Source organism: Thamnophis elegans, chromosome Z, assembly GCF_009769535.1.
Source record: "Thamnophis elegans isolate rThaEle1 chromosome Z, rThaEle1.pri, whole genome shotgun sequence".
Taxonomy (NCBI): Eukaryota; Metazoa; Chordata; class Lepidosauria; order Squamata; family Colubridae; genus Thamnophis; species Thamnophis elegans.
Window position 1 is genome coordinate 98,177,275 of NC_045558.1, and position 27,944 is coordinate 98,205,218.

At 36.5% G+C, this 27,944-nt stretch overlaps 1 protein-coding gene across 2 annotated transcripts in view; it reads left to right on the forward strand.

The window, feature by feature from the left end:
* Positions 1-27,944, forward strand: part of JUP (junction plakoglobin) — a 60,570-nt gene that overhangs the window by 10,701 nt on the left and 21,925 nt on the right. For both annotated transcript variants that reach the window (XM_032235175.1, XM_032235174.1), the window contains exon 2: positions 24,758-24,981. In XM_032235175.1, coding sequence (XP_032091066.1) covers positions 24,758-24,981 — 224 coding nt within the window. The remainder of the gene's footprint in view (positions 1-24,757; positions 24,982-27,944) is intronic.

The window sequence follows — 27,944 nt, forward strand, 5'->3', positions numbered from 1 at the left end:
CATCATCATCATCATCATCATCATCATCATCATTTCATATAGACAATTCCCTAATGCTTTGAATTTAAGCAGAAAATCACTCTTGGGTTTGAGATCTAGATATTTTATTGTTATTGTTTAAAATGAACTGTTTCAGAAAGAATTAGAAGGCAATATCAGAATCTGGAGATTCTTTAAATTGTTTGAAAGGCCATGATGTCTGTGTGGCATTGTGCTACAGGATGTTTGTAACTTATAGTAGGGAACACATATTTTGTAGTCCTTCAGTTCACATTCATGGTTGAGGTGATATGTATCAGTCCTCTAAACAGTCCTCACTGCTGCTTCAGTGGTTTTATGAAGTAAGTAGCATTTTGTGAATTGTCATGCTGTCTCTTTTTTGAAATATTTAAAGCATGCTGAATACAGAAATGTTTGAGACTTGAGGACTGTGTTTACTTGAACAGCTAGATCACATCTTTGACCTTCCTTCAGTTATGACAAGGCAGGTTTCATTTGTAAAAGTCCAGATTAAATTGAGGAATTAACCTTGGCCATGATGATAGAATCACAGAGTTGGAAGGGGTGCTGAACATCACTGGATTCAACCCTTGCCAGGACAGGAAGGTGAACTAAAGGTTTTAGATTCATACTGTTTTTAATTCATGCTCTATATTTTTCTGTTAGTAAAGAATTTAAGATAATCACAGAAGAAATAAATTCATTTTTAAACTTGGGCTCTTTGTTCACAGGAACATTATCAGAAAAGAATTTCTTTTGTTGGTCGTGTCTTTTTTCTCTCTCTTACAAATGTAAAAAGAGAACATGATGCTTATCTTAAGAGAGTAGGACGGCTATCAGTATAATAATCTCTTCAGAAACAAAAAGATATTAAGGAAAAGTTTACCATGTACATAGAAGTATTGTTTGTCCTTCTCTCTAACAGGTTTTCCAAAATTAATGAGTGTTGACTCAGAGGGTATAATTTTTGAAAGTAAACTGCAATGTTTTTTATTTAATGTCAACACTTAGAATTGGAGAGCCACTGTCTCCTACTATCTAACCAGTCATTTAATTTGGATTCATATTTTTTTTAGATGTTACTAAGCTAATCATTTCAAGAATAACTTGTTCATCCATTTGTAATATTAGTAATTAGTGTGGGTGTGTTGTTCTAGCAATTCTTCCCCCTCCCCCAGTTGTGAATTAGATTTTGTGAAGTGTAGACATTCAGCATAACTTCAAAACATCTTATGATTTGCTTCTTGTGAAAGCATTTTATAAATAAACTGTCCTTTATCTTTATCTGATGATTCTTCCCCCCTCCCAAGACATAAATATTCCCTGGCATATTCATACATGTTCTAATACATATTTTGGTATAATTTTAGCATCTGAAATATTTGCAGTGAGAAATAGCTGAAATCTCCAAACCAGTTTACACATAAATTCAGCTGGTTTGCAGAGGGTGAGCTTCTGATATCTCTTATAAACCCGAAGGAAGAGTGGGCCATACACTGTACTCTTCTGGGATAGGATGAATACACAAATACAAATATTCGCTGATCCATAGATGTGGTAAATCCTAATAACTTGGGTTGAGAATTCTATTAAATTAAAAACTGCATATTTTTGTACACATGTGAGAGACCTAGGTAGAGTTCATTACTTTCCCCACCCAAATTAAGTAGATTGAATTGCCTGAAAGAGTGTCCAGCACACTTATGAATACAGGATAAAATTAAGCAATTACTCTTTGCATTTTTATTTTGTTTTCTAATATTAAACCCTAGCAATTAGGATCCAGCTTTAAGTAATCACAAATTTTGGGTAGCCAGCAGTAATCTCACAGTTGAAATTATTCTTGCTTTTAATAGTTGAAATCATTTTAGCATTGTAACTACAAAACTCATGTCTCCTTTAATTGAACAATGTTTGAAATAACTTGGCACCACCTTTTACTTGGGCTCTTACTTAGTACAGCACTGAAAGGCCATATGAAGCCTTACCCCTCCAAATTTGCATCTATGTGTCCTAGTCCACTGAATGTAGAATATTGGACTGAAAACCATTAGATGTAATACATTTTTGATTCAAATATAAATTAAGTAACATTGCCCAGTCTACATACAATATAAACTCCAATTTTTTTAGATTCCCAAAAATTGCTGCTGAGGAGATAGTCACCAAGCTTTCTTGATGAGAAAGCATGTCTTTTGATTATAACAACTAGGATTTTTGTAGATGCTAAATTGAATCAGTAGATCCAGCATCTCTATGCAAAGTACCAGTGTGATATACAACCACCCAAATTCTTAATTCATTCTGATATGGCTCCTTTATCTACATGATACTTACAGATGATTAGAAGAGATGCCCAACTCATTTGCAATTTTCATATATTTAGTTTTTCTGTCAGTTGCCTGAATAATAAGGATTATGATGATAATGACATCATTGTTCTATTGTTACAATATATAGCACCAATAGAAGTAGCCACATGTCCTCTACATGCTCCTCTGCTCATGGCCATTGTTCCATTCAAAGCATATTGGTTGATGCCATTAGGCAGATTACAGATTTTTTTCATTTGTAAATAGACTTAATGTTAGGCTAAGAGTACTGCACAAAACTCTTACCTGGATTTAAGCTGAATAGTTTTTTTTTTACATAAACTTCAAAGCACAAAAATTGTACACTGCACCACAATGTACTCTCTTTGCAAGACTGTAAAGTTGATAATCTTGTCTTTCTTACTGTTCTGCAATGCTTGAGGTCAGAAAACACAAAACAGAGTCATCCATCAGAAGACTAAAGTCAATTCACAGGAACAATAGCAAATCAGTGTAAAGGATAAAGAACAAAGGTAGCCAGAAATTCAACAACAAAGGCCAAAAATGTAAACAGCAGCATTGGGGTATGAGCAAGAAATGTAATCCAGGAAGCCCAAAGTTCAGCCATGTAACAGGAAATGGACAATCAGGATGCAGTTGATTTAGACATTTTTCTTCCATATCTTCCAGGTTTTTAAAAAGAGCTTTTTCTTGCACCCAGACATTATAAATATCTACTTTTTACAACTCTGAATCAACAGGATCTCTGTTTCTGAAAGGCTCCCTGCAAATCCTGGGTTCTACAGGACTGTTTCCATCTTTGATAAGGATTCCAGGGTGGTCATAATATTCTTTCTCCTTCCAGTAATTTTTAACAATGTGGAGAACAGCACTAACCGGCTCCATCCATGTTTTATAGGTTTACTGAGGCGCTAAGTTTGTGTGATGCTAATTTTGTAAAAAAAAAACTTAAGATGTATAACAGCTGCCATAGTAATAACTAAGGTTCATAGGAGAGGTGAGATTTCAGTAATGTTCCCATGGGGTAATACTGAGCAAGGCAAAATCTTTCAATTCCCTTCTTGTCTGCAAAACGACAATAATATCGATCTGTGCAGCGTGCAAGAGTGGTTATCAGTCTGTGTAAAATACTTTTGTGTGCTTAAGAGTGTAAAAATGCATATTTGCAGTACATTTTAATATTGCAGTATAATGGAGAACATTAGCTTAATGTCTTTTACGTCTTGTTTCCCTTTCCCTTCCCTTTGTTTCTCTTACAGTATTTCTTTGTACAAAGTTGAAGGTAGAATATCATTTATTTAGTAAATGTATTCTTTATGCATATATTTGAATTTTGAAAATTTGGGTGTTGGACTTAAACACTTTCAATAGAATACAATATAGGGCTTCTAATGAAAGCAAGATAAACGAATGCAAGCTGATTCATATGCATGGCTTTGTGTCCTAACTTAATTTCTACTTCCAGCCAAATTACATCTGGAAAGTTCAAGTCCTTCAAAAGGAATTAAAAGCAACACCCATCAGTGACTGGCCTGTCGCAGCAAGTTAATACTTTATCATTAGAGTCTACCCCACATGTCTTGCTGATTACTATGAGGTTGGGTAAAAGGGCAAAGGGACTCTTTTCTTTTACTAGTTTGTAAAAAAGAATGCTTTGCTGTGTAGTATTGAAATGCAGAATTCACTCATGCATTCCTGAAATAGCAGTCGCTTCATGAGATGCAATGATGTTTTCAAGCACTGACACTCTCGAGACATATTTCATGGGAGTGGGATGTTCATTCCCTGTGCTGATGAAGCCTGCACATGTGTTTCCTATTTATATCATCCCAAGCCCTCCCTGTATGGCAACCGTGAGGAACGTATCTGAAGCAGCCATACTCAAATCTATCCCCAGGGCCTGCCAGCCCTTTTAGGTGCAGGAAATGAATTTCATGGTTTGCCATTAAATTGTGCAATCATATTGAAATAGAATCACCTTGACTCTGATGTGTTGCTAAAGTCTTCTTAAGCAGAACTTATATCATCTGCAATCACATATGTAATTGACTATTATTTTGATGCTATATTTTTGAAAATAAGCTTTCAAAGCAAAAATTTTTAGTGTTTAATTCTTACTTAATTTAGTGGTTAAGGCATCAGGCTATAAGCCAGAAGATTGTGAGTTCTAGTTCCATTGTGAGTTCTAGTTACAAAGCCATTTCAGCCAGTCATACATACTGTGAGAAGGCAAACCACTTCAGAAAATCTTGCCAAGAGAATTACAGAGACTTGTCAGGAATCAGTGCTTACTTGAATGTGCACATACACACACCAAACCCCGCCAACTCTTAATTCTTACTATAATGTGATTGTTTTTTTTCCTTTTTGTTCTTATAAATATATGAAACTGAATATGTTTTTTTAAAAATTTAGACAAGAATTGCAGTGAGAATGTAGCTGGCGGGGATAAAGCTAATTAAGTCTTCTCTAATGAAAATCCTTTCCTTTCTATTTAGCATTTTATAAAAGCACAGCTGTATGTGGGCCTGGTATACAATTTTATATCCTAATCATATAAAAATTGGATTTTTGAAAAATTATTCTGGTAAGAAAATAATTCTCTTAAGTCATTTGAACTTTCTGATTACTTGAACAGAAAGTGACCAACAAGGCTGAATTACTTTTGGGTGTTAATAATGTTTACATGAGCAAATTTTTGATTGACTGAAATAAATTGATTGGTAGTATCAATACAAGCTTTGACTGATATGTCTTTTGGTTGTAGTTACATGTGTATAGCTTGCCTTCTGCAAATAATTGAGATTCTGTTGCTTTCCCCCATCACTTATAGGGGCTATAAATATCTGTTTTATTTTTTACAAATGATAGCAAAAAGCCCCCCTCCCCCTTTTCAGAATATTGTTTTGACTTGGATGAGATACATAGATCCCTTTCAATTTCATTCTCTTCCATCCATCTCCACCCCCATTTTTCTTTCCCTGGAACATTTTAATGAATGCTCGACATTCTAATCTTGAATTCTTAAAATATTCTGCCTTCAGTTAATTGTAAAATATTTTAAATGCTTGTGGGGGAAAATCAAGAAATGGTTGTAGCTGAAATTAACTATAGATATTTCATTTTGGCTAACATATTACAGTTTATTTAATATGTCTACATTTGCAGAGTTCCATTCCTATGCCAGTTTTTAAAAATCTATTTTGGTAATATTTCATCTTACCATAAGTCTACATGATAAGGAAAGACTACATTTTAAGCTCCAAAATTGGAGCAAACATTTCAGTACCTTTTGCAGATTATGTACACACTTGGTCTTCAGACTGAGGTTCTTCTGATGTGCCAATTGTAGTACACTTATGTTAGCACTTAACCCAGCCATTGGCCACTATCTCACAAGTCCCCAATCTTTCAAATGTTCATCTTTTCGAATATTGAACTCACCTTTATTAACTTTTGAAACTGAGCTTACTATGTAGATTAAACAGTTTAGTTCAAATTAAATTCAACCTTAAATTTCAGTTTATATGTTGGGAACTCCTTGACAAAGAATGGGCTCATTCTCGCATAGCATATTGGCATAGTATAGCAACCATACAACTTTATGTCGAACTGTAGGGAAATATTAGAGACATTTTTCAACGTGTACATTCAAGGCACAAAACACATATTTTATACTGGACTAACTTTGCAAATGAAGGGAAGGGAGCTTTTGTAAGAAAACCCAGATAAACATAACACAGAACTGATCAACTCTATTCTTTTTGTACTAAGGCATGAGTACCCAACCTTTGGGCTTGCTACTGCTTGAGTAAAGAGGAATTGTCTTAGGCTGCATATAAAATATATAATACGGTTAATGCATGTAAATAACATATAGTAATGTTAAAAGTTTTGTGAGACCTTATTACTAGTTATCCAGGGTCTCATGCAGGCCAGGACTGTGGGTTGGACACCCTAGTATTAAGGTATCACCCACAATTAAACTACCCCCTGTAAATACCTAGGAAAAATGTTTAAAGTTGTTGCTTTTAATTAACTCTTTTAATTAATGACATGCCTTTCAAAGGCAGATGATTCTTTTGGCAAAGAATACCAGATATTTTCAAAGAAAAATATTTGTTTTGGAGCAAGCTAGCATCAGTTGCCCTTTCCCTGCACCATTCTGTGCTTCTTGTAGAAATTAGCAAAACTGCTTTGAACTCCTGCATGACCATTTTAATTTAAAATATACAAGCTATATAGCATTTGACTCAATTTTTAAATGTAGGCCAAGAAATAGATACAGTCATATGAAAAATAAAATACACCTGCTTGGTTTTCAATGGTTTTATGTATTAGGACATGGTAAAAATCATCTGGTTCTTAGCAATTCTTAAAAGTAGGTAAATACCTTGGCTTTCTTTTTGTAATTAAATGATGGTGTAATATGTCAGGTGTTATTTTTCATCTGAGGTTGTATTTTTAAGAACTGCTAAGGACCAGATAACTTTTTCTATGTCCTGGTATATAAAACAATAGAACTCAAAAAGGGTATTCTATCTTTGTCCCATAACTGTATTTGAGCAAAAGAAAAAAGTATTAGCATGCATGCATCTAGGCTGAGAAATGAGAAAAATATAACCTATTAAAATTTAAGAAGTAGGTTGCCCTATCATATACCTATCCTATACCTCCTATATCTTATATAGGTATATCCTATACATTATACCTTATATAAATGTCAGACATACAACTGCTTTTAGTTATTGTTAGATGACTGCTTTAGCATATAAACCTAGACTGAAATTCCTTTAGCTTGTACTTTTTAGCAATTGAGTAGTTGCTTTACAATGTTCCTGTCTTATGTAATATTATTTGCCCAATTCCTAAAAGCTCACGCCAAATTTATTTTTAGATTTCTCAAAGAACAATAGGCTCTCCATAAAATATTATTTGGTGATGTCTTAAAAGATACTATAGACTCTGTTGATGGATTCTGGCCACTTGAAAATCCTATCCTAGAGATTTATGTTTAAATACACAAGATCAGTCTCCAAAATCATTAGTGACTTTTGCTTCAATTACAAACACTTCATTTCAATCACTAGCTTGAATACCATTTTGTGCCAGAAAGCCAATAATTGCTTTACCCCTTTTTCATCAGGAAACAATGAATATAAATATTGAGGAAAGGTAGTTTTATAGTTTTGAGACAATTATGAATAGCAGGATACTGATAGGAAATTGTGGAAATGATGCATGCATGTGATTGTGGGTTTGTTTTATTTTTTTTTTTTCAACCCAGCAAGCTCTCTTAGTATCGTACATCCTGTCAGAGCTAGTCTGTTTTTGCAAACAAAATTCATATTCTGGTTTTGGCTTGAAGAATCTTATATCAAAAGTATCTGTAGCAAGTCAAAAATCTAAAACCCAATTCTGTGATTATGTAAGCAGTATCACAATAAATCCATATTAATTTTCTAATGAGGTGTGCATGAAATAATAGTAGTAAACATTTTGCCTGAAGTATAATCCAATTTCTCCACATTACATTTTGATAAATGTGTAATAGTTTACTAGTGCACTTTGCTTTTTCCAAGCTCATTGTTTTTTTCTTTAAGAGAGAAAAAAAATCATTAAAATTCCAAATGCCACATAAAGATCTCCATTATGCATTTATAAACATCTCTATCCAGAAGTAGCAGAATATGGGGAAAGCTTCACCAATTGAGTCTGCAGTTGCATAGAATAATGTTTGTTAAATGAAATGCTTTCAAATATGTAAGGGTAATATATGATAAACAATAGCCTCTAATCTTTAATCCAGTATTTTAATAAACATTTTATGGCGGAAGACACAACCTAACGGATTGGGATATAAAATTGTGGATATAAATATGCCTAGAATACCTTCCTAGCTTCTGATCTGGTTTCCTTTATTATAGAGCCAGAATTTATTAGGAAAAGAATGGTTTGGTTTTACATAAGCGTCTGTTGCACTTGCAACAGTACAGCAGCCACTTATGTAGCTATAACTTGGCAGGCACCTCTTAGATGTCCCTATCCAGTTTGCTGAAAAGAATGTATGCAGTTATGCAGAGATGTTTATAAATGCATAATTGAGATCTTTAGGTGGAATTGGGAATTTTTGTGATATAATAAAGAAATGAACCAGAAAAAAACGATTGATTGATTATATATCAAGTTGGTGTCAATGGCATTACATACAAAGATTTTCTTCAAGAGAGTATGTCTGTACTCTGGCCAAAATTCAAAAATGTCAATATTTTTCTTCAGCATCAAACTTTTACTTCCATTAATGCATTAGAATAGAGCAGACAATATTATTACTAATTATTACACTTTATGGAAATGAAAGTTGGATTTCATAGCTGCTCCAAAAGTGGAAAGACTGCAGTGTATTTCCTGACTACTTGTCCCTTTACTGTTGAAGAAATAGGGCATTTTTCTGATAGTTTTCTTCTATTCTTGTAATTCTTGTATTTTTATTCTGATGTTATCTGGAATCATGCATAAAATTGGAAGAGAAAAGGAAATCTTTATAAACAGTAGGGAAAGTCCTCTTGTATTCATAAACATTTCTTTTTCCTTCTCTGGCTTCATAACTAGCTCGAGAAAACATCAACATCAAACATAAAAATGTTTTTTTAACAGTTTACAATGATGGAGTGTTATAGATGGCATTGCATTTTCATACATGAACAGTGTACTATCATGCCATAAACATTTTACTTTTGAATATTATTATCTTTCTTTCTTTAGACATTGTTGATTATAAAGAAGTGGGAACTATGAACCTTTCCTGTTCTTGCTAGTACATTCTATTGTTTGAAAATCTATATATTCCAAAATGAGATGTGTAGACCAGAAATGGTATTCTATTCTCTTCACTACTGGTTCCGTAGCTACACTCACATGTGGCACATCTGGGCATGCGCAGAACCTTCTGTGCATGCACAGAAGATCCGTGATGATGTCAGGGTGGGTGGGTGGGCAGAGCCCCATGCCACCACCACTACCAGTTCGTCCAAACCAGTGCAAACCGGCAGCATACCACCTCTGGTATGTAGTCTGTAGAAGCAAGGGGGGGGGGGGAATTCTGAGTTGCACAGAAGAATTGGAAAGGCTTGCAGAAGATAGGAAGCTGTAAAGCCACAAATGTTCAAATACACAAATGTACTGCCTTTTAAAAATGAGCACTCCAGCAAAACTAGGGGTAGGCTGCTGGGGGTTCGCATGGGTTCAGGCCATCCTCTAGCTAGGATTCCGCCCAGTTCGGTGAACCCCCAAATACCACCTTTGGCTGGTCACGCCCACCCCACCCTACCCCTCCTACCCATCCCATCTCATGAGTTTTCACGTGGGCTATTCATCATGCCAGGTAAGTGCAGGGCCCACGCGAAGGCTGGGGAAGGCGAAGCTCCGGAAACTGGCTTGGAGCCCAGGGGAAGCAGTTTTCACCTTCACATAGGCTCGAGAAAAGCCTCCAGAGACTGGGGAGGGCGAAAAATGCCACCCCCAATTGTGCAGTAGGCTGACTAGACTACGCCTACCATGGCCATGCCCACTTAGCAATGGAGCAATGAATCCATTGCTGCAATTTTTGAAGTCCACCCATGAGCAAAACAGGTCTGTGCAATAATCACTCAACAGTGTTATTTCCTTATTAAAAATGCTTAGTAATTTAACTACATCATAGAAATAAATTGATTTAATACATTGATTTAATCATTTTTAATAACATTGACATTTAGTTCTGAATATTTTGTTTTTCTAAATGGTTAGTGTGAAGAATGATGATTTGGCATACCAATAACACTGTATCTGTTCTGGTGGCTCAAGCATCAAACAGAATGAACTTGAAAATGGTGAGCACTTGGCACATAAAGAACCTCTATAAAACTCTGTCTTGCTTTCTTTGACTTTTTTGAAAGAATATGGCTGTTAATTGTGAAATTAACACAGAGTGCTTTTGAGTTTTCCTGGTAGGAGAAAAATGTTCTTTCTACTCTCAGAGATGTTGACTTAACTGGACTTCCTTGGCTTTTGAGTGGAAAAAAGATTGGGGCTTTGTAAAACCCTTATGATTCTGAACTGATTTGATTGAAATCCTATGCAAACTAATTCCACGCTTCTTTTTCCACCTACTCTGAATTCTACTCTCTTCCCCTATTCCCAAGTTTTCCACACAATAACTCTTAGGATAAAGCTTCAAGGAAGCAGTTTGGCATGTCTGTGGTAAAAAGGAGAATGGTAGTGAAAAGAACAAAATAAATTATTCTGTAAACCAGAATGATCCAGCTCCGAATAGAGAAAATACTTATAGAAGTTATGCAGAGACTGTTTGTGTTCAGAATTTCATTGATAAGCTCTTGAGAGAGCTGCAAATTGAGCAAAAGATTGCTGTTAGAAGAATCTTGCCTTCTGGGTGAAAAGAGAACAAAGATTGGGAAAGCTAGTCTTTGGGTATGATTTCAGTCTTGTGTATCAGCAAGATTTATGGAAAAATTTAGTGTCTGTAAATTCTATCAAGACAGAAAAGTCTTGATATCTAATGAACGTGTTAATAAGTTTAATTCCTTGCTTTCTAAAAAGGAACTTATAACTAAAGTGACTACTTTACTGTATAATAATTATTTCACATAAAGCGACTACTTTACTGTATAATAATTATTTCACAGTATTTGGACACCATGCAGAATTACACAAATTTTGAGGGTTTATCAAGGTTTATTTTGGGGGAAAAAACATTAGGAAGCTCTGAGCGTAACATTTGCTTGCATAGGAGGATGTATTTTGATTAAAGAAGAAGCACAGTTTGTACAGTATTAGTAATTTAACAATGTAATAAGTGGTGTAGAAGATGTAATCTCATTCCTTTCAGGATGGTTTTAGATCTAAATGGTTCACATAAATCCATTACTCATTTTAAGTCACAGATTAACAAAATGATTAAAATGCTGAACCTCACCCATTCATAACATTAGGTTAACTTAGCTCATCCCAAGTCCTTCATTACAAGCCTCTCATAGGTACTATGCATTAGTTACATTGCAATGGCTTTTAAATGATACTAAACTATTTTTGCCATTAATTTGCAGAGTGGCATTAGACATGCTATTTTTTTTTACATGCCCCTCCCATCTACAGTAGGATAATAGCATTACCAGCTCATTTTTGAAGGGGTGGATATAAATATTAATTAAAATATGTATGTAATATTTGGAAAGCATAAATTGCATTCTGAGTTTCATTATTACATGTTACTTATTTTCTTTTCTTACCTGCCAAAGAAATTCCTTATTTTGTTTTGTTTTTTGCTTTGTGCCTTTCCGCCACTTTGCACAGTAACTTTCTCTGAATCATAGGTTTTCATATTTGGGGACAGGCCTGAACTATAGCTTGGAATGCAATATACAAATAAGTTTGATTGTTATTACTACTCTTAAGAAATATAATTAAGCCCTGACTGTTTAAGACAAAAAATATAAATAAATGGATTTAGTTGTAGCTATCCATTTTGTATTCATTATCCCTACTCATTTGATATGTACATCTGAATCTGAAAATCACATCAGTCTACTGAATAAATATTTTTATCTCCTAGTATTTAAGAGCCTCTTTGCAAGAACTATTTCAGTAATGTAACATCAAAAACATCAGGCAAACAAGCAAAAGACTTTGCCTGCTTTTTGTGTGGATAGATTTCAAGACCAAAATAAAATATGGATTAAAACTCCATTATGCTATTATCCACTTTTCTAAAAAATATAGTGATGCATAGTTTATTTAAATATTAAGTGAAGAAGTGTTCAAAAATCCTTTTTATTATCTTTTCAATTTGCAACCTTTTAATCTATTCACTTATCAAAACCTGAAACATCTTGATTCTTATTTTACATATCTCCTTCTATTAGAAATTCTCATCATGCATGTTTGGATTTTGTGTGTCTCTGAATGTATAAAATTTAGCAAATTTAAGTTCTTTGAATTTAACTCCTAGATTTCCACAACATGCTGGGTGGAGTTCTTTGGGAGATGAAGTTCATACATTTTAATGTTGAGGTTGAGAAACACTGCTATTTAATTTTACAACTATGTAAAATGTTAATATATCCATGGCACTAGACAGATGTGTCCAATTTCAGGTCCAATTTTTACAACAGATGCATACATGCCTCTTTTCAACAAACTGCCCATATCAACCATGTTAAGTACTTCTATTATAGGAAAAGGGTCTAGATGTATGTACCATTTATGTTACACTAAGATGATTTTTTAGAGTGGGATTTTTCAAACTCCGAGAAACTGTGAGGAGAGGAGAAGAATTGTATTTAGTTTTCTATCACTGGAGTTTTATCTCCTGATCAGTGATTCTGCAAATTATTTTTTTAAAACTAATAGGTTCTATATCCCAAGGCAGTTTGAAAATCTTTAGCTCTGAAGATGGAATATTTTAAGCCAGCATAAATGTCAATATGCCATACACATGTTTAATATAATGAAAAAGGGATAGACTGAATGAAGGATTTCAACACAGTGGTGATAACCCAGGCATTGTAAAGAAGCTAACCTGATGCAATATGATGTTCTTATACAGCCAAAAATTGTAAATGTCTTCTTAAAATGATTATATATAAAAATTGTATTGAACAAATAAAACTAGTAACAATGGGTTTGAATTATCAAACATATGAAGTTATAATTCAATTTGGCATTCATTTCTATATGAATAGTACAATTTCTGCATTGAAATGTTCTTTTCGAAGTCTATCTCCCCCCCCCCCCCCCCGGTGCATATAGAGAACATGGATCTGTATGCATAATTCATTTGTGAACTTCAGACTTCCTTTCTGAGAACCTGAATTTTTCTTCTTAACTGCTTTCTATAAAGTAGCATATAGGAACTGGCATATTATAATTCATGGCTTGGTGTCTTGAAAATATCTTTCTGTATGTCCCCATTTTTGTCTGAGAAATGATCTCTTCTTACCTGTAGATTTTGTGTTAGGAGCTATCTCTTTTTCAGATCATTATCTCTAAATTTCACATAACTACTCAAATGAAGAAAAGTGCATTGTGATATCAGTCTTCCAATACTTGAAGGGCTATTACAGTTCATTTATTCTCCATAGCACCTGAAGAAGGAAAAGAAACAATAGCTAGAAGCTTATCAGAAAGAGATCCAACCTGGAAATAAGGAGCATTTCCTGATAGTGAGAATGATTAATCAGGGGAATGGCTTGTTCCCTGGAGTTGTGGTTACTTCATCACTGGAAATTTCCAAGAAAACGTTGAACAACCATTTTTCTGGGATGGTATGAGGATTCCTGCCTTGGGCACAGGGTTGAACTAGATGATCTCCAAGATATCTTCCAGATTTGTGTTTCTAAGATTTGTGCAAAAGAACTATTTTCTATAGAAGAAATATAATGTATAATAAATATGTACAGAACCACTATTTCTTACATTCATTTATTAGGGATATTTAAATTGCATATCTTCTATCTGAACTGATAAATACAATGCATGATCTACTAACCTATTTGCATTTTAATTAAAATAAAAGAAATGAATGTTTCTAACTAAGTCTGAATTAATAAAGTAAAATATTTGTAACTCAGGTTTGACATGAGGGGCCACTGCTCTCTGAGCTAGCTTGTTTTCTTGCAGATGTTTCATTCCCCAACTAGGTAACAATGTAGCATACAAGCCAACTAAAGCCCTACAAAACATCCTAAACAGATCAAAATACTCAACAACCCGAGAAGAAAAAACAGGAGGCATCTACAACATTCAATTAAGGAGTGCAATAACCACTATGTAAGACTGACAGGCAGGAAACTGGGAGAATGCATCCAAGAGCATCAACTAGCAGTCAGAAGACATGAGGAAAATTCTTTAATTTTCCAACATATACACATTTATAACCATAGTTTCAATTGGGAAAATGTGATCATCCTACACCAGGCCAAATCCAAAAACACCAGGGAATTTCTAGAAGGGGCTGGCACTCTGGCAAATCAGCTGTCAATAGACATATAGACATGAACAACCTCTTTAGACTATGCAAAAGGAATTATCATCCAGCCCAAAAAAGGAACAAAAAGACACACGCACCTCTCACCAGCAATCGTCACCCAGATCAGCATTAATTAATTCCAAGGTCAACTTCAGACCAACAATCAAGTAAGCAATACCCCAATCAAGTAACTGCCAATGAAACCAACAGCTCAAGCAAAGAATCTCTTAAGACCACCTCTACCAACACTGAGAGGCAAGACACCAGAATATAAACTGAGGCAAACTGCACTCCTTGCTAGCACTGATGATGTTACCTAATTGGGGTAATGAGACATCCGCAAGAAAACAAGAAAGCTCAGAGAGATCAAGGATCCCTTAAGTCTGAATTGCAGAATTTGAGTCAAAAAGAGTTCCTTCAGATAGTGAGAAGAGTAGCATATACATTTAGCAAACAAACACCCAAACAAATAAAGGAGACTATTTTTGTTAAAAATATCTTCATAGAAGTGTTTCATATAACTCTTTGTTCTTTTATAGTTAAGGCTACAGATTAGATTTATATCTATATCATTAAAATGAATAATATGGTAGTCCTTTCACGGCAGAGGATTTGAAAAGAAATTCAAATCAGTTTAGGAAAATAGTATGCATCGGGGAAATCTAGACTTAGGAAAGGAATAGGTGCCAATCAGATGTTTGTTGGCAAGAATTAGATAGTGAACTAGAACAAGGAAAGAGCTGGAGAAAGAAAAGAGAAAAATAAGAAAGCCCAACAAACTTTAAAAAATGTAGTGGGTGGGAACATCCTCCAAAGCAATACGATCAATATGTAGATAACCTGACTCACTGTTGACAACTAAAAGTAATTTGCTACAATATGGGGACTAAGTAATTCTCCATTTTTTATATGAAATGCAGTTTGCTGAATTCTGCTGAAGTTGTTTCCCTGTATTACAGGTTTTGTGGTACGATTATGCATATACATCCCCTCAATTTATGCTTCAGTCAAAGAGGTGATGGAAATGCTGATATCTTTCCACAAAGCTGCATTTTGTGCTACTTTGGTTTGGCCAGCTTGGAATATTTATTGTGAATATATACGTGTGCCCGTGTACAATATGTGAAAACAAACAATAGCTTACTTGCAGTCCTCAGTCAACATATTAGTTGCCTATCTCAGTATGGTACCTGAAACGGGAGTAAAGTAGCCCTCTAGGCTTTTAAATCTTTTTAGCTATTACAATAACTATTGTTTGTACAAACTATGTATTTTGTCCCACCCCTTTCAATTTCTAACCCCTACCTCTATGATGGCACACATGGTGGCACACAGAGCTGTCAGCTCCAGCACGCATGTGTGCACTGGTCAGCTGATTTTTGGTCTTCCGGGAAAGGCCGCTTCAGAACTTCCTGTAGGTCAGTTGGGCTCATTTTTCACCCTCCCCAGGTTCCAGAGGCTTTTCCCCCGGCCCCCTGGTGGAACTACCAAGCTCAGCTTGGAGGTGAGCAGACGACCACGCGTAGGGGGGGGGGCAGGGGGTGGTGGTGCACACATGCGCATGTGAGGGCATGCTTTGCATTATGGGTGCTGGCACGTGTGCGCTATCGCACAAGCACACTTGCATTTTTGGCACCCAACAACAAAAAGGTTAGCCATCACTGCCCTACCTTTTCTAACAAATGGGAAAAATGCAGTCGCTTTGTTGCACATTGTAAGGTAGTTGTCTCATTGAATAACTTCTCAGTAGATGAAACATGCTTAAAGTGAAAAACAGATAATATAAAAATAGATTAGTGTTCTGATCTATGCAATCCTTTTCCAGCCAAATAAATCATTGCCCTTTCAACTTGCAATGTATCTTCCAGAGGAATAATATGAAAACCTAACACTTGCTAGACTAGACTTTGATTTGGCCAAGAAAACTGCATGGATACATCAAACTCAGCCCAAAAGAGATTTTTGTTTTTATTCTTTTCTTCCTTCATAATGCATAATTGAACTTTTTAGCTATAAATGCTTTATATCTCAGATGATATGTCTAGACAAGACAATAATATTGTCTAATATTCGTAAATATTACATCATATATATCTTGGCTGATTTTAAAACCTGAGCCTTGTTGGAATTGATTAATATTTTGGCAGGGGATTCCTAAGTTAAACTAGGAAGTAAAACTTTATTGGATGAAAGCAATGGAAAATTACTTTATTGTTTTAAAAACAATGTCACCTGCAGTCATCACCAATTGGAAGGAAAGGTTACTTTTATTTTTAATGTTAGAATTATTGATCCATTTTTAATTTCATGAATGGGAGAATGGAGTAATTCTACAGAATTACATGCAACAATCTTTTTGTTTTCTTTAGACTGATTGTTTTAAAGAAGGGATAAATAATTTCAGTCAGATGTAAATAAATCCCTCTGAGCAAGGAACTCATTTTCTTTGATAGTATCTCCTAACAGCAGATGCTTCCTCCTGTATTGTAGCCAGCATTTGTGCAGGCACTGGGTGTCAAAAAACTTGAACCTTTTAAAAATATTTAGTGACATGCTTACAGCTGTTGCTTTCTTTCGACAATTTACCATCTTTTTAATATGGACATCTTCCTGTAAATATTAACATTAGTATTTTATTTGTTATCTCTATGCATGAATAATGAAGGGAAAGTTCTATATATTTTTAATGTAGACATTTAACCTTGTGCCTGGCTGATAAGGTGTCCAGGATTTTCCCCATGTACCAATTTAAAAAAATACATTGTCCCCATTTATTGCCTTTTTTAAAACCTCCCTGCACGTATTTCAGAATTATCACTGGCAACTCCAGGTCTCATTAGAACCAATCAGTGGTGGGTTGCAGGCGGTACGCCCCAGTACAGGCGTACCTGAGCCAGCCTGGAGCACCTGCTACCATTCTGGTACGGTGCTCCAGAGGGCCCACCCATCCGCCCGAGCTCCTTACCGGTCTTTTAAGTCTTCTGCGCTTTTGCGCATGGCAGGTACAGCACCTGTGTGATGCTCCGCTGAGCAGCTGGAGCATTGCGGAGGCTTGCAGAGGAGCTAAGATGCATGCGGGCGCTGTGCGCATGTGCACACGTGCTGTGCATGTCCATGTGGATCCAGAAACCACAGGAACAAGTGGATTGAAATCACTGGGTGGGTAATAACAGGTCTTGAAATGCTTGGAATAGGGTTGAACTATTTTAGGCGGTAATAATATGGCAGAAAGAATTAAAATACAAATGGAGAAAAACGGGGTAGTTATTAGATGAGTTTATGTGCAGAATTGCATACAGTTCAAAACTTTGAAGTAGAAAAAAAACTTGATATTAATAATGTTGTAAATTAGAAGTAGGCAATTTTGTGTCCTCCTTTGACCATTCTCCATCACTTACTACCATTACATTTCTTTGCCATGGTTCATCCTGGTTGAAACTGATCCGAGTTGAAAACTAAGCTAAATGGAGCACACTAGTTTTATAGAAAATCTGCATATTGCTTAGTGTGCTTTTTATTTGTTAGTTGTTATACTTTTTCATTAATAATTCCACTATTTTATATGACATACTTAGTTTTATGTTCACAAAGAGTGCCAAAAATAACTCATTCAGCACTGGAGCTCTTTTGAAAAGTACTTGATGTTGCTAATTTTTTGTCTGTTACGTAGTGCATTTTTGCATAATATTATATCATGAGGGTTGACATCTGCTCTCATTTTAAATAAAAGTCAACATTTTCCTTAGTGCAACTCTCTTCCAATACTGTACTTTGTGGCGCTCCATCACATGCATAACATGCAATAGAACATGAACAAAGTATAATTATGGTGAAAAATGCCAGTCTTCTACTAAAAAAAAATCAAACTAAAGATAAGGGTACAACTGTTGTATAGAGGACTGTAAATTAATTACATTACTGTTAATTATATATTGGAGAAGAGTTGCCATGTTAACTTTTTCAGCATAATTATGAGGCGAAGAAAGTAATTGTTGAGCCAGGGGTGGCAATAGATTTGGAGTTGTAAATTCCCATTCTCTAGGGAAATGGAATAAAGAATAATTGGTAGTCATTTAAATCAGACCATGTTGGGTCTGAATGTTGAATCCATAACCTAGCTATTGCAGAAATTCTGGCTAGCTACTAATCTGTGTGGGAGTAAGAATTTAAGAGATCCATATCTTTCTGGAAGTAAATATTGTCACCTCTTAGTATTTTCTCTCTGCAAGGTCTGGATTTCTGATTTGGCCTCCTTTGTAAGAAATGAGTGGGAGGAGGATAAGGAAGGCAGCTGGAATGTGCTTCTTTCTATTAAGTAGGAGCAAATTATGTGTTCAGTTATCTCAGTGTGTCCATAAAAGGAAACTCTTTGGCTTTATTCAGTGTGGGAGTTTCCTTCTCTCACCTCTCTCAAATGCCAGCTCCCATCATTGAACTGGTTAATCAGGACCCCCAGTGGAATTCAGAGAGAAAGAACGCAGATTCCTGGGGAGGGGGGGGGAAGGTTTTGAAACTTGGTCTCCTTGTACTATCCACCCTAACCACCAAATCTCATTTTATTGCTCTGACTTGGATTAGAAACGAGCCTTTTTCCTCAGCTATAGTTGCTTGAAAAAGATTGCAGAATCAGCAAACTTAGGCAAACTTGTATTTATGCAGCTATAAAGCGGAAGATGAAGTCAAGTGTACTGTAATTCAAAGCATACACATGCTCTGCTTGGGCTGATCTAGGCCAGTGATGGGCAGATCTACTTTTTGTTTTATATAATATCCAATTCACACCAGGTAAATTTAGGTACACAAATAATGGTGGCATTGCTATTAATAGCGATGGCTTGGTTTACATACATAATATCCGTATAAATGTGTGAATCCAGTTGTATATTTAAAAAATTGAATTTCTGTATGTTTCCACCTCTTTCTTTTTTTGATTAGACAAACAAATCTTACATTGAAACCGTCAATGTAAGACAGTAAATTGTGATATCTGAAACATTGTTTCAAAGGCAAGGCTGGAAGAAATTCCATGCAATATTCCCTAAATATTTTAAAAGAAAAAAACATTAAACTTTTGCTGCTGCTTGAAACAAGTTGGTGTAAAGTCTAGATAATCAATTGATTTTTAAGTCTTTATCCATAATTGATTTTACTTTGAAATTTTTGAACTATGCAGGTTTTAAAAATAATTTTTGTAGAAACTTGAAGTTGGATCCAAAAACACTCTTACTTTATGCTCAGTGTATATTTTGAAGAATAAATTATTGATTTTTACATATTTCTTTGCTGGGGTTCACTCATTATGCAGAGATCCAGTTGGTTAACTAGGAGCCATATGGTTTCCGTGCACAGCAAGAAAAGAATTACCTGCAGTAAGAGGCCATAATTCTTTATGCAGTTCTAGTTTTATTAAACTGTAAATCGGAAAGCTTGGCTGATTTAATTAACAGCATTTGGCTCAATTTTCTTGTTACTTTTGTGTTACGTTAACTACTGCAGCCATCGTGCTTAACAATGCAGGAAGGACCTTCTTTATGCAGTGATTTTAAATGTGTCAGCACAATTGCTTGAAAAGGAATTAAATGAATTTCCTGCCCTGCCATTGTGCAGCAATTCATGCTCCCAACTCACCATATATTTTGGGACATTCATTCTGGAAGCAACAGCTCTCCGACAGAAGTAATGGTCCTTTGGAGCCTGAAAAGAAAATGAATTTAAAAAATAGTCTTTCCTTTTCCCACCCTCTTTTAATGGGTGCCATATCATCTCTTAAAAAAATAGGATTTATTCTTCTCATTTTTGATTGGGGAATGGAAACATTGGGGCACTGGACATCCAAACTAGTTTCTAACATAAAATTAAAACAAGCATCTTTGAACTAAATTCAATTCCTCGTGATTTTATAAACGCATTCATGTCTATCTTTTTACCATATGTGGGTAGTAGTACACAACTGGGTCTATCACTGCCTTTCTCCAGGATAATTTTCATTTTCCCACTCAAACCTACTGATTTGATGGTTTCACATTCCAATGTTAAAACATGACCTGTCTTAACTTTTTGAGATCATCTAAGATTAACCAAGTGCTGAGACAAAGTCAACAGATTAACAATACAGCCATTAAAGTTTGGCCATTGTAGATTTTGTGTGAGTAATAAGTATCCGCTTTGAGCACAGTAGCCGTTTGTCATCTGGAGATCAGAGTCTACTTTCAGGACTGATTGAAACTTTCTAAAGACTCAGAAATTTGGAAAGCAGTGCCCTTCTTTAGGCTTACTTTTCTCTTTTCTTTTGTATGTTTGCTTACTCAATTTACCAGATAATTAATATCCCATCTTCTAAGTGTATTTGGAAATCTTACCTCTTCCATCCACATTTGATGAGATATTTCAAAGTACAACTTCTGGGATTCTTAGGAGGAAAGTGTGATAGCTTATACAGTCATTTAAAAAGCTCTATAATATCACTTCTTGAATCATTCCAGAAGTACATGGCAAAAGACCACCTGGTTCAAGCAAATATTTAAATCTGCACTGGACAGTTATTTATATAAAGCAAACACATCGATAATTTACTTTGGATCTATTTGCATGATATACTAGTACTTGGAATGCCAAGCTAAGAAGCCATTTTCTAGAGAAATACATCTTCCTTCACAAGTTTCAATATTTCCATCTGGCAGAAGGAACCTGTCTGTGTTCTTTGGAGAACAGAAATGAGAAGCAACTTAACTGCTATTCCTAGCTTGGGTGTGGCAGTTGTTCTCTGTTTGCTTGAGGGACTTTCTTCCTAATCATCAACATAGCTGATGCATCCTTTGTTAGTGCTTGGCCCAGTTCCCCTTCCCCTGACATTAGAGAACCACTTTACTTTAACACAGTGTTCCTAGTGTAATTGCTTAGTATTTGACTGGGTTTGTCTGTCAGTCAATACTGTCCAGACAGGCCAACATTATGAAACTAGGTACAATCTTTCTGATGTGATACTATTGAATTTATAGAAATTATAGTTCCCAATCAATGGGTTGTGTTCCCAATGTACTGGTAAGTGGAAAAAAGTGGCATCTGGATAGATGAGACAGAAGGAAGTTGTAGTTTAATGACTGCTATGATTGTTATGCTCACAATACCATTGCAAAACTAGGAATTTCCAAGATGTTTGGAGGTAAAGGAGAAGGTGATAACGATTTTTCAGTGTAATGATAAATTTGGCTCAAAAACTTCCGATATCATCAATTAATAATATGCTTTTATCTAGGTCACTTTATATATTCAGGGTTTTTTTTAAATTATACATTTTTCAGCCATTATACTGTATAGAAAGCAGATGGTATATAAAAACACTGAACATAAAAGATGTATGGGTAAGCATGCTAATTTTCAAAAGTTAAAGTAGTTAAAGAATATTTAAATATGTATAATATTCAGTTTGTCTAGAATTCTTCTCCAAATTTAATGATGTTGAATGAGCACTAGTCATAATTGAATTTTCTTTATCATTTGAATAGGATTATTTTACAAAATAAGTTTCTATCTGTATGACTTGATTTTTAACATTGCACTAAACCATTTTTGTGACATATATTGGTTACAAATCATCAAATCATATTTAAGCAAACTATTTTTTTAGCTTCATGTAAGAACTAAAATGTAAGAAACAGATATATGTCCGACAAAACTTTTCCATTGTGTTTTGCTAATTGTATAAACTGACTCTTAGCAGTGTTAAAGTGCTGTTTTGAAAGTATTGTATGACTCTAAGCAGACAGCTCTATTTTAAATTAAAGCATACCAGAACTATGACTTAAGCTACCTTGTCAAAATCACAAGGTTGTGGTGTGTATAAACTAGGATAAGCCTGTATACATTGCACTAAATGCTTTGAAGGAAGACAGCCTCAAAAATGTTGTGATGAAAATTGATTTAATTTCAATGACAGAAAAAAAAATACTACAGACAGGAAAAACTGGGATTGGTGTTGTATGGTAACTTCTATCCTATGAGAGGACATGTGAAAAAATTAAGTTCTCTTCTGCCGTTTTATAATATTCCAAAATAAAATGAACTGACATGTTTATATTATATTCCTATCATACTATATTATATTCCTATCATACTATTAATGTTTTTAAAAAATGAAAACAGTATTTGTACCACATAAACTAGTAAATTTTGGGAAATCTGGGAGTAATACCCACAAAATGTCTAGAGGAAGTCAGGTTGGGGAGAGGTTGTTCTGTAGAAACAGCTGCAAAAATGATCACCAAATAGCAGATAGAATGAAGCATAGCTTTTCAACATATTAGTTTAGTCAGCTGCTATTTAGAGCTACACGTTTTTAGCTGCTTGACTGCAGACAGCTGGTCAAGGTTTTATGAGTAAGGTTTCTATGATGTCCCCAGATGGGATGAGGTGAGGGAATAAATCTCCAGTTTGACTATAGTAGCGTTTTGAACAACTTAATCTACTTGGGGGGGAAAGTTTTTTCAAACACATACTGTTAATGACAGCTGTTGAAAGTGCTGCCATTAAGCTTTTCCTACCTTCTTTGCACATACATGCCCTGTAAGTTGATTATCTTGATGGCATCAGGCATACCTTCTCCTTCCCAAGTTACACTCTGCAGATTTAATAGGAGGCAATGGATTGCTCAGAGGAGAAGGGCAACATGTTTTTAGGGAAGGAGAAGCACTTAGTTGTGCCTGTTATTAGTCTCTACCCATTAGAAAACAAGCTAGCAAATTTATCTGGGACAGGAGGTTGCTACCAAGCAACTCTTATACTAGATTTCCATTTCTACCCTTTAGTACTAATGCCATTTTGGTAGGCACAGTTTCTTTCTTTTACTTCCCTCCTCTCACTTTCCAAAGCAAATAAATTACTAAAAGCACATTTCATGATAGGGAATACAACTGGCAGCATTTCTTTTAAGTTTCCTGAGAACGCCCTAGAAAAATTAAGCCTTTTAAAAATTCATTTGTTGTTCTGCCTTTCAAATACTGGCAGTTCCTTCTTCAGTGGTCACAATTTTCTACCTTAATGAGAAATAATATTAAAAGGTTATTTCCCAATATTCATGGTAGCTGTTCTCTTTCTGTTCTGTAAAATAGCTATTCCTAACAAGCAGAGATATTTATCTTGCTGCCCTGGCAGAGAGAAGTTTTTAAAAAAACTGGTTTCCATATAAATATGAAATAAATTTAACAAGAGAGAAATATATTTGTATATATAGTATATCATTATCGTTTAATATAGAAGCAGGACCAAGGCTCTGAACTCTGGTCATCTACGAGCCTCTGTGTAATAAGGAAGTTTGCTAACAATCACTGAGAATATATCTTCATATTGGAGCCTTTATATTAGGGACAGCATGCTGCTGAAGCAGTTTGACAGAAAAACGATGTGTTCCAAAGGTAAAAGCCTTTCTCTATGTAAATGTTCTGCGATGCATGAAGGAAGCACCTGAGCAAAATCAGTGATCAACCGTTCCCTCATTCCTCTCCTACCTGCCTGTCTTCTGCACATCCCACCTCCAACAAAGCATAATTCCTTTCCCTTTTCTGTTCCTCTTCACCTTTGCTATCCCTTCCCCTACCTGTGCACCTGTGAGAGAATCCATAGCTTATCGCAAACCTTGGATATGTATCACAATACATGCCTGGACTAGTTATGATGGTGACCTGCCACTGACTGTTCTCTCATAAAGTGCAGATGTAAGTGAAAAAGTAACAAAGGGAAGAGAAAAGTAAAAGGGAAGGAAATCTATTGTTTCATGGCTATGTTCTCACAATGTTGCAGTTCTAGTTTAGCTGCAATTCAGAAGGAAATTCATCACCACTAATGTGCTGAAATCAGTGGCACAATGTCTTGCTTTGATTCCATTATGCTTTTTAAGTAAGCAACCCAAGTTTTTTTCCCTTTTTCTGGGTGCAAATTGGACATAGAATGTAACATTGAATCATTGGTCAGTTGAAGGGAGCGCTATTGGTTCATTGGGGACACAGTGTCTTATGACTATGGTAACAGTGCCAGGATCAAACTTTTTTTTTTTTACCTTTGGGGAGCTGAAACTGGTAGTTATGTAGAACTCCATAATCATTTCATTGGACTAAATCAGGAAAGAGTTTTAACGGTAGAGCAATAACAGCCTTTGTACTTTATAAAGACTACTTAAAGCTTGGTGGGAGTCCATGTGTGGGACAAGAAAAACATCTAACTGAATAGCTTTAGTTTTGATGTGGGGAATTTGTCATCCAGATTATTAGAAGCAAATGGTAGGAAGCAGCAAACTGCATTCTGAAAAGTTGCCTAGAGCAAATGCAGATTTATTGAGAATTGGACATTGGGAAGATTGACTATTAATTATATTTTGAGGATCTAATCTGGATGGGTATCTTTACAGAATAGCCATGGATATGATGAACATAATAGATCAACCCATCAAGGTGACAGAATGGCAGCAAACATACACCTATGATTCAGGCATCCATTCTGGAATGAACACCCAGGTGCCATCAGTCAGCAGCAAGGGCTTGATGGATGAAGATGACCTCTATGGCAAGCAGTACACCATTAAGAAAACTACTACTTACAGCCAACCTGGATCAGGGCAGGCCCAGACTCAAGGTAACATTTGCTTTTATTTATTTAAATGCACGATTTGCCTTTATTCCATAAAGAAATTCAAAGTATTGTCTCTCCTTGACCTTTTATTTTCTAGTGCGCTGGAAATATAAAGTCCAGAATCCCCAGCTCCCTAGATCATGCACTGCTCTATCACAAGAGTATTAGTCTGGGAAAATATTCATCTTAAAGTAATGTATTCTTTAATCACAAATCACAGTATGCCGAGATTGCTGCAATAAAATTGCTACCCTACAAATTCTGTCATTTGGTTTAGTTCACTGTGAAGTTAGTTATGTGAGATAACAATTTTACATTATATTCAATTGGATATTCTAAAATGGTTATGAATTGAATGCAGGGACGTGCAGTCACTAGAGGCAAGGGAGGCGGGGCCTCACCAGTCACCTCAGGAAAAGGAAAGAATTTTAAAGAATTTTTTAAAAGTAATTAAAGCCAGGGTAATTGCTACCAGATTCCAAGTCACAGTGGCTTAGTGTCTGCTTAGTGTTAACCAAAGCAGGAGGCAAGAGAACTCGGGGCCTTCTTTGCGTAAGGAATTTTTCGCCTTTTAAAAGTTAAGAAAGAGTTAAAAAGCAAAAACTTTCATATGCAAATGAGGCACTGATTCTCCCGCCTCCTGATCTGGTAGCAGCGAATCATGCTTTGTTGTTGCAGTTGAGCACGCTTACGTTGGGCGGGTTATTTCGGAGAGCGCGCTTCAGAAGAGAGAGGAGTGGGGGAGAATGAGGAGGCTCGCTCTTCACTGCAACATGCACTGTATATACTCGAGTATAAGCCTAGTTTTTCAGCCCACTTTTTGGGCTGAAAAAAGCCGCCTCGGCTTATACTCGAGTCAGTGAAAAATTTGCCCGAAATGGAGGAGAAAAAGGGGCGGGGCCATGCCGCTGGGTGACACTCGTGAATGGCCCAGTGCCCCTGTGAGTTTCCCCTCCCTCTGTGTCAGTTTGCTGCGCAGCGCGCACCGCACCATCCCCCCTCCTCACGTTCTAATGTAATGCAGGGCTGTCTTACGATTCCCCTTCCTCCCCCTCCTGCCGCTCTGCAACGATGTCCCACCTCCTCCTTGTTATGGCAAGCAGCCACATCGCGATGTCCCACCTCCTCTGGTACAGTGATCCAATGATAGGAATCACTGTGCCGTGTGTCATAGGAGGCGGGACATCGCTCCCGCGGCTGCACGGGACATCATCATCACAGCGGGACATCAGCATCATGAGGTGAGTGAAGTATTTCATTGAATACACCGCTAGTTTACTGTTTTTCTTTGAAATAAATATTCAAAAACATTATTGGTATCTATTTTTATTTTTGAAATTTACCGGTAGCTGCTGCATTTCCCACCCTAGGCTTATACTCGAGTCAATAACTTTTCCAGTTTTTTGTGGTAAAATTAGGTGCCTCGGCTTATATTCGGGTCGGCCTATACTCGAGTATATACGGTATTATTTAGTTGGTTCACTAGTTGAAACAGAAATAGTTCCCTGAATCCCTGAAGAATATTTAAAGTGGTAAAAAGAAGCTGACTTCTTCAAATGAGGAGCCCACAGCCCACACGAGGCTGGAGCGAGAGCCGCGGAGGCGAAAGGCGAAGAGGGATGGGGTGTTCCAAGAGCCCCCCTCCCCTTTTGGCACTCTGCAAGCCAGGCCTGCAGCGGCAAGAGGCTCAGCTCCGCTTCTATTCCCCCCCTCTGCTCCAGAGAAGTCGGCCGCGAGCGAGTCTCCGCAGTCCCGGTTCCCTCTCCAAGCAGCGCCAGGAGGAAACGGGTCAGCCCCGCTTCCCTTGCCGGACTTTTAGGCAGTGGAGGACCCGCATTCTGCTCCCCCTTCCAAGCCCCAGTGGCCAGCCTCGGCTCCTGCCACTTTCTTCCAGAGCTCCGGCAGGCCTGCCAAGGAGGAGCCCGGACAAGGCTGAAGCGAGAGCCGCGGAGGTGAAAGGCTGGCTTGCGGAGTGCAAAAAGGGGAGGGGGCCTCTTGGAACACCCCTGCCCCTCTTCGCCTTTCACCTCCGCGCCTCTCGCTCCAGCCTGGGCAGGAACCGGCGCTCTTCTGCTATGGGCGGGACGTACTCCTGGTGGCCTGTGGCTCCAGCGCCTGCAAGGTGGAAGTGTTTGCCCTGCGGGGCAGACAAAAACTGAAAGTGCCCCACCGCTACTGTCTGACATAGAGGTGCCCCGCAGCTGGGTCGGACATAGCTGCGGGGTACGGGGTGCCTCTATTTCGGACATAGCTGCTGTAGGGGGGGGACATTGAGGACTGGCTGAAATAGGACATGGTAACAAAGTCAGCAAATGTATAGGCATGGCAACTGGGTCAGCCAATGGGAACTATTTGATGACTGAGAGCCATGCCAGATGGCTCGGAGCCTGGGTGTGGCTTACCTATGTAGCTCTGAGTCTGTATAAAAGAGCTAATCTAGTCTGCTCTCAGAATTGAAACTGAAACTAGCCTGTCTGCAATGCTGAACTCTGAACTGAAAAAAATGAATCTGCTCTCTGCTGTTGGTATTGTATGTATTGTATATATATATTCATATTCTTATATATATAAAGAAGTTTCTTATTTAAATGAATCCTGCTAAATCAGTTATTTGTGTATGCTTTCTGGATTTGATTTTTGTAACACACTGTGACAGATAATTGTCCTAATAATTCCTGAATCCTGACACTGTAGACCTTGTTAAATCAGTGTCTTTGAAATTACCATCACTTGGAAGATAACAGTTTGCTTTGGTCAGTTTTTAATTTTAAGCAAAAGATTTAGAACCACATCATAAAAACCATTGATGTACGTGGTTACAGTACATCTATTAGCTTAGAAAGGAATTAATCTGCCTCTTTTTGTCATTTATCAATATCAGTCAATTTTTAGAAATAGTCCTCTATTTTATGAATTGGGAATCTACATTTAAGTTTTAATTGATCATGACACTTTTCCTAAGACTT